This window comes from Columba livia, chromosome 16 (genome assembly GCF_036013475.1).
Source record: "Columba livia isolate bColLiv1 breed racing homer chromosome 16, bColLiv1.pat.W.v2, whole genome shotgun sequence".
Lineage (NCBI taxonomy): Eukaryota > Metazoa > Chordata > Aves > Columbiformes > Columbidae > Columba > Columba livia.
In genome coordinates, this window is record NC_088617.1 from 2,514,866 (window position 1) to 2,529,641 (window position 14,776).

Sequence of the window (14,776 nt, forward strand, 5' to 3'; positions counted from 1 at the left end):
CACAGCTACATTCCCCTTGTAATTGCATCACTAAAAGAAAAGCAACGTGCTTTCTACAGGCCGGCCTTCTCTGCAATAGCTTTTGCAAAAGACAAAAGCAGTGCCAGAGCAGATGAATAGCTTGAATGCAGTAAAAATCAGCTGCAATGCTGTGGAACACCAGTGCTGTATTTCTGATGGGCCTTTCTGGTCCAGTCTGTCCCTCTGCCCTGGTGCTGCTGTGAATTCCATGTCTTGCTCTCACATCCATGCAGGCAAGTGAGAGAGTGCAGTCAGTGGCTTAATTGCCTTCCTGAACTGTTTGTATTGTAAAATGGATAGTTCCTCTTAAAGCTGATTTAACAGATATTTGTTGGGAAGTGTAAGTATTTATTTGAAATCACCCTATTACTGCGTATCTACATTTAACAAAACTCACATTCACGCTGTTGGTATTTCGCTGCTAGTAAGGTCAGGTGTTTGAGTGTTAAAATTAAAGGTTGTGCTCACCAAGGTGCTGTTTGCAAGTTGAACTTTGGTTGTAATGTCCCTGCTCATCAAACATGGGCACTGTTCTCCTAGTGCACTATTCATGATCAAATCCTCCTGCTAGAGTTTTAACTTTGGAGTGTGTGGTTTTTCATATTTGAGGAACTGAAGCAAAGCTCACCTTGTGCAAATGGAAGGAGCATCAGTCAGCTCCTGTTGTTATAACACATTCCTCTCAGTTGAGACAGCAAGATCCCGATTCCAGGTGCTGCACAGCTATGATGTGTGCAGCAAACCAAAAATGACGTGAGCCCATGTCCCACACTGAAAACAGAAGGTTGATAATGAAAAATAGCTCTTTTTTTCTTGCAAGCAGGGCATGAAACACTTTTAGCGAAGAATAAATGCAGACCAGCAAAATGACATTTGCATGGTCTCTTGACCATCACAGTGCTTTAAGCTTTTCAATGGCAATACAAGTTAGGAGTGGGAATTATATGCTGTGCTTGTATTTATAAGTGGTGACAAATTACTCATCATATCAACAATTAGCAAAGAGCTCACCTGATAAAAAGAGATGTAGTCAGACGGCTTCTGCAGACTGTCACTTGCTCAAGGACAAATGATGTGCTTTATAGGACAGATGCTGGCTTCAGCCAGAGTAATTAGAGAAAATGTAGATGAGAGCTGTATGTCTGATGGAGTTACCCTCCACTGTTGCTCTCAGAGGGCTCTCTTGAAAATTGGATCTGTAATGGATATTATGCAGATTTAAAAGAAAAATTGAAACATGCGACTTTTTTATCTGCTTTTGATGTTACATTCAGCTGCTTTCATCTCAGAGGATAAAAGTAATTGAACAATAATCCCAAAGAGAGTCAAATATACAAATCAATAAACTGCTCTCACAGGAGAATTTATTTTGATGAGTATGCTGGTACCTAACGCTTCCCCAAGCTGTTAGGTTTCCATTAGGTGGTCTTGTAATCTTTAACACAGATAGCGCTGTCTAGATTGGAGAGCACAGACAATGAATACGGCAGATGTGTTCTCTGAACAGCGCTAAACAAGAACAGCTTTTTACCTCCTTTGATTGACATCCTAAGTCTTAATTGAGTACTGAGAGCCAATTACTGTCTTTTCACTTGTGTCTTCTTTTGGTAAGTATAATGAAAGCAAAGGGCTTGTGCTTCTGTTAGATGTAGTAGTGATGTAACCAGTGCTTAGGCAAGGTTCCTCTGTTGAGCTTTTACTATCTTGGCTGTGATGTGCAGAGGAATTTTTGGTCCTTTGTGTTCCTTTTCTTTGCAGTGTTTCCAGTGATCTCAGATCTTTTACTATTTATTTTTTTTTTAAAACAATGTCATATGCACTCATTAACAAATATTTTGGCGGTCCCCCTGACTTTTGTGTGAAATGCTGTGATAGGCACACAGACAAAAGGAATCCATGTTCCAGATTCTTAAAGTCTAAATATGAAACCAAATTAAATGTTGGTCTCTTGTACACAGCTTTGACTGGGTTTGGCTACACAGAGAGTTTGCCTTGCAATATAGATTAAGTCCCTTTCCACAAACCAGAGTGTGATGCAAAGAGGAAACAGCATCAAGGGCTGAGCTGGAGCAGGTGGTCCCATCTATTGCCTGAAACTTTCGGTGGTCCTTTGTAAGGACTCTCTCTTTAGGGCTTCTCAAACTTTGTCGTTTTGGCTGAAAATCTTAAAGGTAAGCAAACCCCAAGCATGGTGAGTACTTCAGAAATCTTCAGCCATTTCCAGGAAGGAGACTGAAGGACACAGGCTTTGCTCATGCTTATTTATTCAATTTTTAAGCTTAAGTCTACCTCTTTTGGAGGGAGCAACTGGTGTAACACAAAAGGTAACATTTCCCTCTGCAGTGTGTATGGGGTGAGTTGTTGGTTTCTTTTTCTCCTGTAAGCATGAGAACTCTCCACAGTCTGTGTGATTGAATTACATAAAATGCAAAAATTATAGTCCATGTGTATGCAGTGAAAAGGTCACAGATGGTAACAACTAAATTTTCAAAAGACTTCAGTTGCTCCAAGTTGCTCTTGTCCTGTCCAAAGTTAAATTTGATATTAGAAGTGAAAGGATATTTAACCTCTAGGGAAAATGGTTTCCCTGCTGTGCCGAGTCAGTCTGGAGGAGAAATCTGCTGGACCTGAACTTAGAGCTGGTGAGATGTGTTAGCAGAAGGGAAATGGGAAATGGGTTTAGAGAAGAATTGAAAGGAGAGATTGGGAAAGTAGATGGTTGTGTAGGACAGCTGGACATGGGAGCAGGAGAGGGAGCTGGGATGTCTCTTAAGGATGAAGGAGGAACTTACGAGCAAGATCTGAGACTGAGACACAGTGGCTGACAAGGGATGAGGAACCCAGGTTGATGAGGAGCTGCAGTCCCCGAATGAGTGGACTGGGATGGGCCTGCAACTCAGACTGGACTAAGTTGTCTCAGGAGCAGAGGTAGCTGAGGATTAGAGAATGCAATAAGTGCTAGAGTGGAGAAAAGACTGGGGTATGAGGTAGGCAGAAGAAACAGTGAAAGTGGAGGGTATGGAGCAAAGAAGAGTGAAAGAGTAGAACAACAGGTGGTCGACAGAAAACATTCTCAAACATAACCGAAGTTCAGTCTTATGATTTCTTTTGCTACCCACTGACAGCTGAAGAATAAACGTCTGTAGTCTGCTGCTATCTGCTGGTCAGGCCGCTAGATAGTTCTCTGCATTGGCAGGGTGTGTTGACACTTGGCATCTGTTTTGAATTGAGTTAAAGGTGTTTTGTGTGCTTGGGGAAGGCAGCGTTTCTGTGGGGAAAAAGACTATTTCGATCTAGTGGTCCATAGGCAAGAGGCACAAAGGTGCTTGGGTGCTGTGATGGTCAAGCCTGAACACATGTGGGTTTAGCCTTAAGGGAGGTTTGGGCTGCCGTAAGACACCAGGGTGTTGAAGGAGTTTGCTGGGCTCATTTTGAGCCCCCAGATACCATAGACGCTCAAAATCTCTAGTCCTTGGCCACAGTGCATGGGCACAAATCATACAAAATTCACATTGTCCATGCAGCCTTAATTCTAACTGGACCCAACTCTTGATTGCTTCACTTTGTAGCTGTGGTGATCTTGGATTTTAAGTTTCACAGGAGATTTCCTGAAGATTAAGAGGGAAGAGAAAGCGCTTGTATCTATAAATCTTGAGAGAGTAGAGCTGAATGGATGCCAGTTGGAGATCCCTGATGTTTCTAATCTTCTGCTTCTCGAGATAAATTACAACCATCTAGGAAGCGAATGCTAACACATCTCCGGTAGGAATATTGTTATTATAGCAGCAAAGCAGTAACTATTTTTCTCTGCCCTTCTATCTTGGCCTCTGCTCTGAACAGAAGGAAATCATTAACAGCTGGAGGACAACCAAGCATCAAACTGACTTTTTCAGCACTTGTTCTAGGTAGGAATATTAAAGCAAAATTAAATTAGGAACACAGTATTTTCTTTACATAAATTCAAAGGTGTATTAAAAGGAACAAAAAGTGTGTCTCACCGTAAGTGCTCACAACTTGCAGACCTGCGGTGCCAAGTTGTGACAGTAGATATTGGAATGTTTCAGTGACATATTAACAGATCTTTTCTTAGAAACTCTTAGCTTTCCTTAACACACTTTCAGCAAATGGATTTCCAATAAGCATCTGCCTTCTTTCTCCTTTTCCCATTTCCAAATAAACTCTTTCAGGGCACAGTGGTGCATTTGTGTGGAAACGGCTTTGCAGAGAAATTGAAAGGCAGGATCTGGATCAGTTCCCTGCACGAGCTCTGCAATATCCCTGAAAAGTGTCATGATCTGTATTTGGCGCCCAGAGCATTGCTTAAGCTAGTGAGGGGAAAACTAATCTCTCGCGCTTTCATTGGCAGCACTGTCTCATAGACTGATCCTAATGGGGTGGAAATGAGCTCAGCTGCCTAATTCTGTTAAAAACATAGGCTTTTTTTCCACACATGAATGCTCGTCTGCTTCCTTCTAGCTTTGTTGTTATAGCCATGGCAGCAAAGGATCAAACCATAGTTGCTGAAAACAACACACTCTGCTTTTTTCCACTTCACTTCTTTTCTTTTTTGAATTTGCAGTAAGAGAAGGCCAGCGCAAGAGACAAATCGCCCAGAAAAAAAAACCCACAACATACTAAAGCTTGAAGATCTTGATGTGGAAAAACGAGACTCCCTAACTTTTAGGGCATGACTAACTAACTTGCTCATTAGCACTGTCATTTTAAGTAGTGCTGTAAACCTTGTTTCACTGTATTTCACAGCCCAAACCTGAGAGCAATGCAGCTCCTGAACCAGATGTGGCTCTTCACCATCCAGCTTCTCTTCAGCTGGGATCCATGTGCATGGAGACCTTCAGACCAAGATCTTCCATGGGCTTTCTCAGTTTTGTCTTGGAGCTGTTGGTTGTAGTAACACACAGCTCGTTGGTCATGGGGAATCTGATTTCCTATCTAGTGAAATCCAGCTCCATGGTGTACTACCTGTGAGAGACGAAGAAAGCAGGCAAGCTATAAATCTACCTCTACGTTGCCATGTACCTGTAAATGAGGAAACGACCATTTTTTCTCATATAGATGGCCCATAGCTATGCCTATACCTTGAGGTCCGTTAGAATTGACCTTCTTGTCCTCATTAAAACCCGGGCTCATATTTTTAGTTCCAAGATAATATCTCAGTATAGGGAAGCTTAAGAACTGAACACCAACATGCTTTGCAAGGACATATGTCTTTATTACGTTGTTCATCTTTTTCTCCCCCCAAAAGGCTGCCTTTTGGTAGATTCTACGTCCAAACTCTGTGGGTCTGGAGATGTTCCTCAGGCAGACCTGGTGTGTGCATGTGTGTGGGCTTATGCACAACCTCATGCAGTCATGTCACTTGTAAGGGACCTCCATGACTAGTAATTAAATTGTGCTAATACTCTTGTAAAACTGTAGCTGGCTGCTAATTGCTTGCTTTGCTGAGAAGGGGTTTAAAGGATGTATCCAGGCCTGAACGGCACATAGGGATTAGGGAATGGGAAGCTACAGCTCTCTGTTAGAAGGTAGTATTGAGCAAAAGAGAACAGCAGTGATTTGATATTCTTTGGTGAGCAAACCTACTTCTTGGGGGTTTGTTTAGGGGCTTTTTTTTTTCCCCTCAATGTAGAACAAGTGATATGAACTTTCCCTGGGGGATTTTTCTGGATGAAATCAGCTTTCCTGTGAGCCTACCAGGGAGTTCCCCAACTCCCTAACCCTCCTGTAGGAGCAGGTCCCTGGCTATTGCAGATTCACACTTCCCGCAGTGTGGAGCAGAGAGCATGGAGCAAACCCCGAGCATGTCTGGTGATAGAAACCTGTAGTCATACAGTTGGGCCATGTGGCAGCAGGGAGGTTATGGGTATTAGGAACAATTTGAAATCAATTAAAAATAGAGTAATTTTCTAAGTGGTCAACCATTTGCATTGAAAAGAAAAGAGGTTGCTGAGTTTACAAAGATACACTTGAGCTGAAAGAAAGACTTAGATTTCAATGAAAATAAATGTGTGTTTGGGGGTATTAACGAGGCTGCTGTAATCCTAACGCTACAGCCTGTGTGTTCAGATTAAACTAAGAGCCGTTGCTGTGTTAGAAGCTACACTCTCTTTATAGGCTTGACAGTGTTTCTGAAGAGCTAGTTTATCTGTATATTCTTGTACATAATGCCTGTATTGAAATCCTTTAAGAGTATTTTCTTAGTGGCACGCTCATCAGGTATAAATGGTCTTGAAGAAGTGCTGGTCCTGCCCCCGCACTCTGCTCTCCTTGCGCTTTCCTCTGGCATCAAGTTATTCTGCTTTATTTTTATTTGAGTTAAAAGTGCAACTGTATCTTAGGAAAAGGGCAATTATTGGGCTAAATGCAGTACATTGATTTTGTTCAGAGCAAACTTGTACCTGTCCTCCACTATCCCAAAGAGCATCTATAGCGTTTGGAAATGAATATTTGTTCAAATATGTACATTCACATAATAGCTAACCACCCGTGGCATTAATGGCATCGCATTGCTGACTTCAACACTCTGGTGGAAGGAAGACATGAGCATGAAATTAGAATTAAACAGCTGGTAATAAATTGTATCTAGACCTTTTCTAAAAATGTGTTTCTGGAATGCGTTGCAACCAATACTCAGCTGTGGGAATTTGAAGGTCTCTTGGCCTAGTTAAGGGAAAAACTGGGAAAAGAAACTGGTTAACATGGTATTACAGTCTCTGTCCTCTTTTCTACTGGCAGAATTTCCAGGTGCCCACTCCTGCAAACTCCGCATTTGTCGAACCTTGTTACTGTGGTTGTGACATATTCTACTTTACTTCAAGTAATTATCCAGTCTTTGCATTCTTAACAATTGAAAATGTTGCTGTTGTTCTTTTTTTCTTCTGCCAATATGACGTGCTGTACAGAGAAAATCCCTTTAGATGTCATCAGGTACAGGGAATCAGCTCGTCCCCATCATATAGAGGTTCTTCATGTAAGACAACCCACATCTGGTGACAAAGGGAGTTACTGCTGCTCCTGAATCTTGAGAAAAATGGACAAGCCTCAATTAGGATATTTCAATAGTGTCTGCAAAGCCAATGCTCCGTCACCTGCCGGCTCCTTCTGCGAGACTGAGGAGTTCCACTGGAAGTTGTCATGTTTTACTTTTATTTTTTTTTTAAAGACAGGTTTCCAAAAGCGCATAGAGAATTTATCTTGCAGATTGCACAGACCTAAGAGGAAGCCCCGGTTGCAAACAAGGGGAAGCCAGAGCAACGCTTTTCCTGCTGCTCAGAGTAATTCAACAGGCCCACAACTGTGTAGGGGAAGCCTCTCTTTTAACTGCTATTTTGATTATCTTATTTATTTTCATGAAGATGTTATGTTTTGGCAGGAACTGGCTTACATTTGTAATCTCTTCCACCTATTCCATTTGAAGGTAACAGCTGAAATAGATAAAGAAGCAATAGAAAGAAATGCACATGCGCAATAGGAAAAACAAACAGTTAAAAGAAATATTTTATTTACGCACAAGAAAATTGTAGAAAACACACGTTTTTATTCTTGTTTGACAAAAAAACAAGTGGTTTACCTGCTTTGTGATCTCGCTTTCATTGGCATATTTAATTATGCTAATTAATGCTTTTGTGTTTAATCATCAAAATGCTCAGTAGTGTGCATTTTGTTCCCAGCCATGGAATATCACTGCTATGTGTATCCATGATAGATGTTTTTAATAAAACCAGTAATTACCCTTTATAGTTGTTTTAAATTATTATTTTTAAGTTTGTTAGGGAACAATAGCTTTAGGTAGAAGAGGACGAACGCTTTCATTTTACCATTTCATAACTTAATGAAGAAATAAAATCCACTTAAACGGATGCTAATGACACTTTTTTTACAAAGTAGCACTTACTTATCTTGAAGTTGTTTACAAGTGAAGGTTTGGCAGCTCTGCTCTGGATGCTGGAGCCAGCACAGGTATGTTGTAGTTTCTGTGCATTTGGGTTGATTTTTCTTTGCTTTTCTTTGTTGAACTGTGAGATCAGAGGCTGTTTAGTGGTTTTGTACTAGATCAAATATTTTTCCTTTTTTGTGGAAATCTGGGGTTTCTTGCAGCTCAGGATTCAAAGTAAAACTTGTGACTGAAGCAAAACCAGATTAATCAGAAAATGAAGTACATGTGCTGTGAACTGAAGTAAAACAACCGTCTTACCTCTTGAGAGAGCTCAGTGCTTGGTTTATCTAAGCACATAGTCCTTTATCTGACTTATTTCATCTTTCTTTCATAGTGGATTAATCTGTGTGACAGTGCTCCTCCTCCTTCATTACCATAAAATAGCCTATTTAACATCATTAGCCATAACGACACCTGTTTCTTTGTGTGTGATCGGATTTTAGTTGGTTGTAGGTGTCACTCCAAACAGGTTGTTTGTTCTGTGGTGATTTTATTGTATCCGTCTTGCTCCCTTTTCCTGTTTTCTCTGTTGCAATTCTTCTCTCACAACGTGCCTTTCTGTATAACTGTCCGTTTTCAGCTTTGTGCAAACTCTCTTTGGACCAGTGATTTCCGAACTGGTTTAAAAAAATATAGTTCCAAATATTAGGGACATATATTTTTTTCTGCAGAAAAAGGATAAAGCCAAAACACTTAAATATTATTGAAAGACTGGTTGGCTCTGTTTAATCAGTGTTTCTATCTGTCGTGTCTGAAAAGGCATTTATGCCCCATTCAGGCTGAGATGTGATGGGCAGCAGCTGTGTGAGCTGTGACGCTCCGCACAGCAGCCCTGTCACCGACAGACACGCTGCGCGTCAGGGACGGACAGACTCGTCCGTCATTCTGAAATGGCCACGTCAGAGACATTGATACAGCAGGTGTTTATTGAGCAGCTCTTCTGTCAGCATTGCTTTGAAGAGATGAACAGCACACACTGTGGAGCTGGTTGTTTCATACTGAACCATCACACACACCTGAATTGTGCACTGTTTAAAGCACTTAAATGCTTTTTCTCTGGTTATCTTCTATGTTGTTTTGATAGGAAGTACGTTTCCCTAGACTTGTTTCATCCTGTGGAAACTTAAGGAGGAAGAGGAGGAACGGGGAATAAAGGCGAGCTAGAGAAGGCTTCAGCTCTAATCTAATACCTGGAGTAAAATCATTGTCAGTCAAATTACTGTTTGGCTTTCCAACTGTAGAACTAGAACAATGTCTTTGAAAAACACAAAGGAATTGACCATCATTAGGACTTGTGTTGCTGTTGCATGAAAAGTGGCCACGGTCTCAGTTTATTGCAAGAGTGAAATATTCTGTGAAGTTCTCAACCATGTTGTGATACTACCAAATTTACATTTTGTAAATTGAAATGAATTTAAATATTTTTCTGGACTACAGAGAGGGGTTGTACCATGCTGGTGGTTGGGAGAACACAACTTTAGGTCTTCTTATCAGCTACCAACGCACTCAGTCTTCTCCTTGTCTCCTTCCAGTGTGCCTGGGAAGAAGGGATGGGGACCTTACTGGGGTGCCCAGGTTGGTTGGTCTCGAGTGGCTGGTGAGCTCTGGTGTCGGTGTGTTGAGGGCAAGGGGGAGGGATCAGACTCACACCTGTTTTCCTTCTCTTTCTGAATCAGAAGACGTCAGTTCATGCCTCCTATCCATCATGGTCATTTTTCTTCCCTTTGTACACTCTTGGTCTCTGTAACCTACTGCTGGGAAACAGAATTTAATCAGTGGACACCTGTACTGCTAATAAACACTGTGTCCTGCTCTTTGTAGGGTCAGGAGACATGGGCATGGGGCCTCAGACAAGCGTGGACATCTTCTGCTCAATGTCTTGTCTTCACTGACAGCAACAATTTCTTGCAATTAGGCTCCTGCAGCAGGTTGTTAACCTGGGGGCACCACCTGATTGTCTCCATTTAACTTCACTGCTCAGCTTGAGCTTCACGTTCAAACCCCAGTGTGTTTCAACTTCGCTTCCTTTCCTCTCTCTTCTCGTCTTGATGGAGGGGTATATAGCAGAGACAATTGTTATTAATAATCTAAATCAACCTTTGCCTTTCTACACCTTACCTTGAGCAAGAAAACTACAATGGACAAAATGAGATCTGTAACACTCGATAAGGAAAGAGCAAAACCAGCCATAAAAGTCAACTTTTCTGTAAAATTGTGATAGCAGAAAATGCAAGTCTCTGAACGTTGCAGGTCACTGTTGGGTCAGCTGGGAGAGTTTGTGACTCTGTGATTCTGTTTCCATTTGGACCACTTGTACATCACAAATACTTAAGAAAGGTTCCTGGCCTGCTGGGTGTTTGCAGCAGCCTACCAGAGTGATGATGGGTATGGAACCATCAGTGGGACATACGGTATTAAAAAAATATTGTGCTGTCCTTGGCTTTGATGTGAACTTTCAAAATGTAATTAATAGTTCAGCCAGGCTGAAATAACAATACAGCATTTGCACAATGAAATCCCAGAGACTGCAGTTTTCTTTGCATGGGTTCAAAACTACTTTGCATGGATCGGTGGCAGCTGTTTCGTTGCTCCTGCCTCTTAAGAATTTCCTTTGATTTTTCCAGGGTCTCAAGACACTTAGAAAATTTCACTTTGGTTTATGACTTCTTATATATGATCTCTTAAGTATTCAAATTGGGTCAGTCTGTTTCTGTCTTGCTTTAGCAGCTATTTTCATACAGCTGAGGTTGAGGTACATGTTAGCAGCTTTTCATACACTAGCCAAGTGAAAGGTTAATATTTTTCAGGGTTGTTTTTTTTTTTTTTTTTGCATTATTTGGAAGCTATAATTCCAAGAATACAGAAATGGAGAAGTTTGTCCAGTTTCATATGTTCACCACTACTAGAGGATTGTAGATCAATTATATATATGGAGCAAAAAAAAAGCAAACGAGCTACACAAGTTGAAGAAATGTCAGATAAACAAACTATGACATGTGCCATATTATTACCATCTGACATACCTCAAACACTGGTTTTACTCATAATTCATTCTTTATATCTGCATGTCTAGCAGTAGCATGCATTTATATTTTATATAAAAGGCAGAGTCTGTAGTCAGAACATCTGAGTTATGCTGTTAAAAATAAATTAAGGAACAGCAGGTGAAAATGAGTCCTATGTATGAATATTCAAAGTGTATTTCAATCAGATAACGTAAAAAGAATATTAAAGAGCAATGGATCTTTGGTGGGGCCAAGGCATTGATATGATCTGAAACAAAAGCTTTACTGGCATGAGACAAAGATGATGCTGAAAACTTACTCAAAGAGCAGTATGAGCTGCTCGTGTGTCCCATTGCTAAAATATTTAAGAATTTAAACAATTGTGAGGCCAGTAGCACTGGGTTAACAGGACAGCTCTTAATCTTGATTCTTACACTCATGCTTTTGTTCTTTTCTTCTTGAGTAAGACCGAAGAAAGTGTGACTTTCACACTACTTAACTGATGGGAATCACGCTGCCCTTGTTGGATTCCTTGAGGTTTGACAGGAATTGGAAGCATGACCACTGATCAGGGCCCTCAGGGGATTTTTAGGGAGAACTCAGGAATCAGAATACACTTGTGGAGCTGACATAAATGTCTCTATCACTCCCTATCACTTCGTAAAGACAAGAACATTCAGAGCTGCGAAGTACTTGGTTATTCTGGCAAATGGAAAGAAGCATATTTATGGATGACTGACTTATTTTAATGTCTATTTATTTATTTATTTATTTATTTATTTTATTTATTTATTTTTCTTTACTTGCTTCACAGATCCTGTCCATGGACCACAAAACGTTGAAGTTGTTGATATTCGCTCCCGGCAGCTGACATTGCAGTGGGAGCCCTTTGGTTACGCGGTGACCCGCTGCCACAGTTACAATCTCACCGTCCAGTACCAGTATGTGTTTAACCAGCAAAAATTCGAGGCAGAGGAACTCATCCAAACTTCTTCCCACTACACCCTGCGGGGTCTCCGGCCCTTCATGACCATCAGGCTGAGGTTGGCGCTCTCCAACCCGGAGGGCAAAATGGAAAGTGAGGAGCTGGTTGTGCAGACTGAGGAGGATGGTGAGTTATCTTGGGTTTCCTTGCTTGTTTTTTTTGGAGGAAGACTTATATTTTCAAGGCATAAATAATAACCCTCTGTCCCTTGAGACTTATAAATGGCTTCTGTGGATAGAGTGTGTGCTATGCAAGTAAAATTTGTAGGTGTAAATAACTCCCATGGCCCTGAATGGCCTGTAAATAACAAGTGCCACTCTGAGCAGGTACCAAAGATGCAGGAGGTTTAATTCTATAGAAGTTGTGTGCTGAACTACCCAGGACCCACAGAGCAGCTTTGTTTATCAAATGGGCAAATGTAACCTGCGCATTTGTTGATTTTTCTTGTGCTTTCATGTCACCGTTCCAAAAAGAAGTATAACGTTTTCTTTTCCAGAGCGTAACTTATTCTTAATACTGGTCTTCTGGACATAACATTATAAATACGTCTCAGAAGGTAAATTTACTTGGTGCTAACTCTTCCCCTCTTGATACACAAGACTTGTTGTCCAGAGATACTGATGGAAGGTTTTAAAGTGTTGTTATCCCGTCTGAGCTATTTCAAACCAAGGACCCTCATAGACTACAAGCCTCCGTTCTTTCTACTGTGTTAAAAGAGGAGCGTTCTTCCTCTGCCAGAGCTGGAAGGAGCTGCTGGCCGGAGTTTCATTCAGCTGAAAGTGTCTCTTGCAGTCCTCTACGTCATACAGGGGGCACATAAAAGGATGGTAGATCTTCCAGAAAAATTAACGGGGTTTTTTATCAGACAGGCTCAGGAGTGAATTTAGTTAGTTATCTTCCACAGCATTAAAATTTTGCTTGAGTAGGTGGATTTTTTTAGCCAGCCTTGTAGCCATAATGAAATATAAATCTTAAGTTGTTACTTTACTAAGGAAAGCAGTCTTTTGTATTGATAAAAGCGTGCAGCCCAGGGGCATCTTTCTGCCAAGGTGCAATCTGGCTGTTGAGGTGGATGTGGCTTTGCTGTTGGGTGGGTGGAGGAGGACAAATGAAATTCCCTGCTGCTGCTGTGCTGTGTTGGAATAAGGACATACTGAAATTAGCTTCATATTTTCATGGATTCTGATTTTGTCACTTAGTAGTTAGATTAGGGTGTTCTTATTTGAACCAGAGGTTGAGAATAGGCCTTTAATGTTGATAGCACCTTGGTAATGGTAGTGTCTTGAGGACGTATTTTTTTATTTTATATATATAATATATATATATTTTTTTAATCTCAAGCTCTGAACTTCCAGTCTGATGGCTTCTTGGTGTGTGAGCAATTGGAGGTGGTGGTAGCTTCTAACAGTTTTTTGGGTTTCTTATTTTGTTTCTCCCTGTAGTTCCTGGGCCTGTTCCCTTGGAATCCATCCAGGGAGGACCTTTTGAAGAGAAGATCTATGTTCAGTGGAAGCCTCCAAATGAGACAAATGGCATCATTACACTCTACGAGGTGAGAAGAACAGATTGTTGCCAAGGAATACGTGCCACAGGGCCCTGTTCATATGTATTTAAGCCAATCCTGAGCTCTGAGAGATTTCAGCAGGTGCTAAAAGAAGTCTGATTAAAATAGATAAGAATCTTCAAGATAATCCGTGCTGTCACTGAAAAAGTTTTCCAGTTCAAAAAAGAGAAAAGATTTCTTAACAGATATTTGTGGCAAAATGAGAGCCATATGTTCCCCCTTGTCTCTGCTATTCAATTCCTGTCCTTTTTTTCTTCTGCAGTGTCTCCTGGGTTTGTTTTCTTTCCTTTTTTTCTTAAGGTAAAGTTCTGTTAGGTTTTATACATAAATACCACAACTAATTCCTCTCTGCCTTTCCAATAGTTGTAACACTACCTGACAATCTCAGCCAAATATAGCCATAAAGTCTTATTTTGACATGTTCATACAGAATCTTTCAATAGTACATCTGTCCAGCCCAACCACATTTCCTGCCACCAAACAAAATATGGGGCAGGTTATAGGATGATCACTGACCATTCTATGATGGATGAAAAAAAAAAGTGGTTCTAGAATATATCACCATTCTTGTGAAGGTGAGGAAGTGTTACTGTTGTCATTTGCTTCTGGTGAGACTGCATCTGTAATGCCACGGACACCCAAATGTGAGGAAAAGGAGTATAAAAGGAGGACTGCTTCAGAGGATCATGCGAAATGAGAGACAGTCCTACAAGAGAAGGTAAAGGCACTTTTATTAAATAACAGAAAGCAGGGCACCAGTGCTGGCTGAGCGGGTTTCTCTTGATAGGTTCAACATTTACCAGAGCAAGATTAGAGAAAGTGAAAAAAAAAAATGTTGCTTTTCTGGTGATGTAAAAATGCTCACTGTGGGGTTGTGCAGCATTTTCTGGTGCAGAGGGGCAAAACCCACCTTTTTTTGCTTTCCCTTTTATGCTGAGAGAATGCACAAACTTCTTTTGGAACAGGCATGTGTGCAAGAAGCAACTCTGCCCTCCCTAGTGAGGTTTTGCTGCTTTCCTCTTTCTCTCCAGCATCTTGGTTTGGAACAACATGTCTTGTAACATGTCACTCCTACATCTTCTTGTAATGCTGGCTGTCTGTAATAAAATGATGGTCAAATGGAAAAAATCAAGCAGGTTTAACATCACTGAGCTCTTACACTGCAGCATGCTCAAGAGATGGCAGCTTTCTCCTGGATTTAAACGTCACTGCATTTTTTGGTCACCTCTCCAGCTGGCTCACAAAGG

The 14,776-nt window shown here is 41.0% G+C and overlaps 1 protein-coding gene across 10 annotated transcripts in view; it reads left to right on the forward strand.

The window, feature by feature from the left end:
• Positions 1–14,776, forward strand: part of PTPRT (protein tyrosine phosphatase receptor type T) — a 386,111-nt gene that overhangs the window by 224,185 nt on the left and 147,150 nt on the right. For all 10 annotated transcript variants that reach the window (XM_065031857.1, XM_065031858.1, XM_065031862.1 and 7 more), the window contains exons 8-9: positions 11,795–12,091; positions 13,408–13,517. In XM_065031857.1, coding sequence (XP_064887929.1) covers positions 11,795–12,091; positions 13,408–13,517 — 407 coding nt within the window. The remainder of the gene's footprint in view (positions 1–11,794; positions 12,092–13,407; positions 13,518–14,776) is intronic.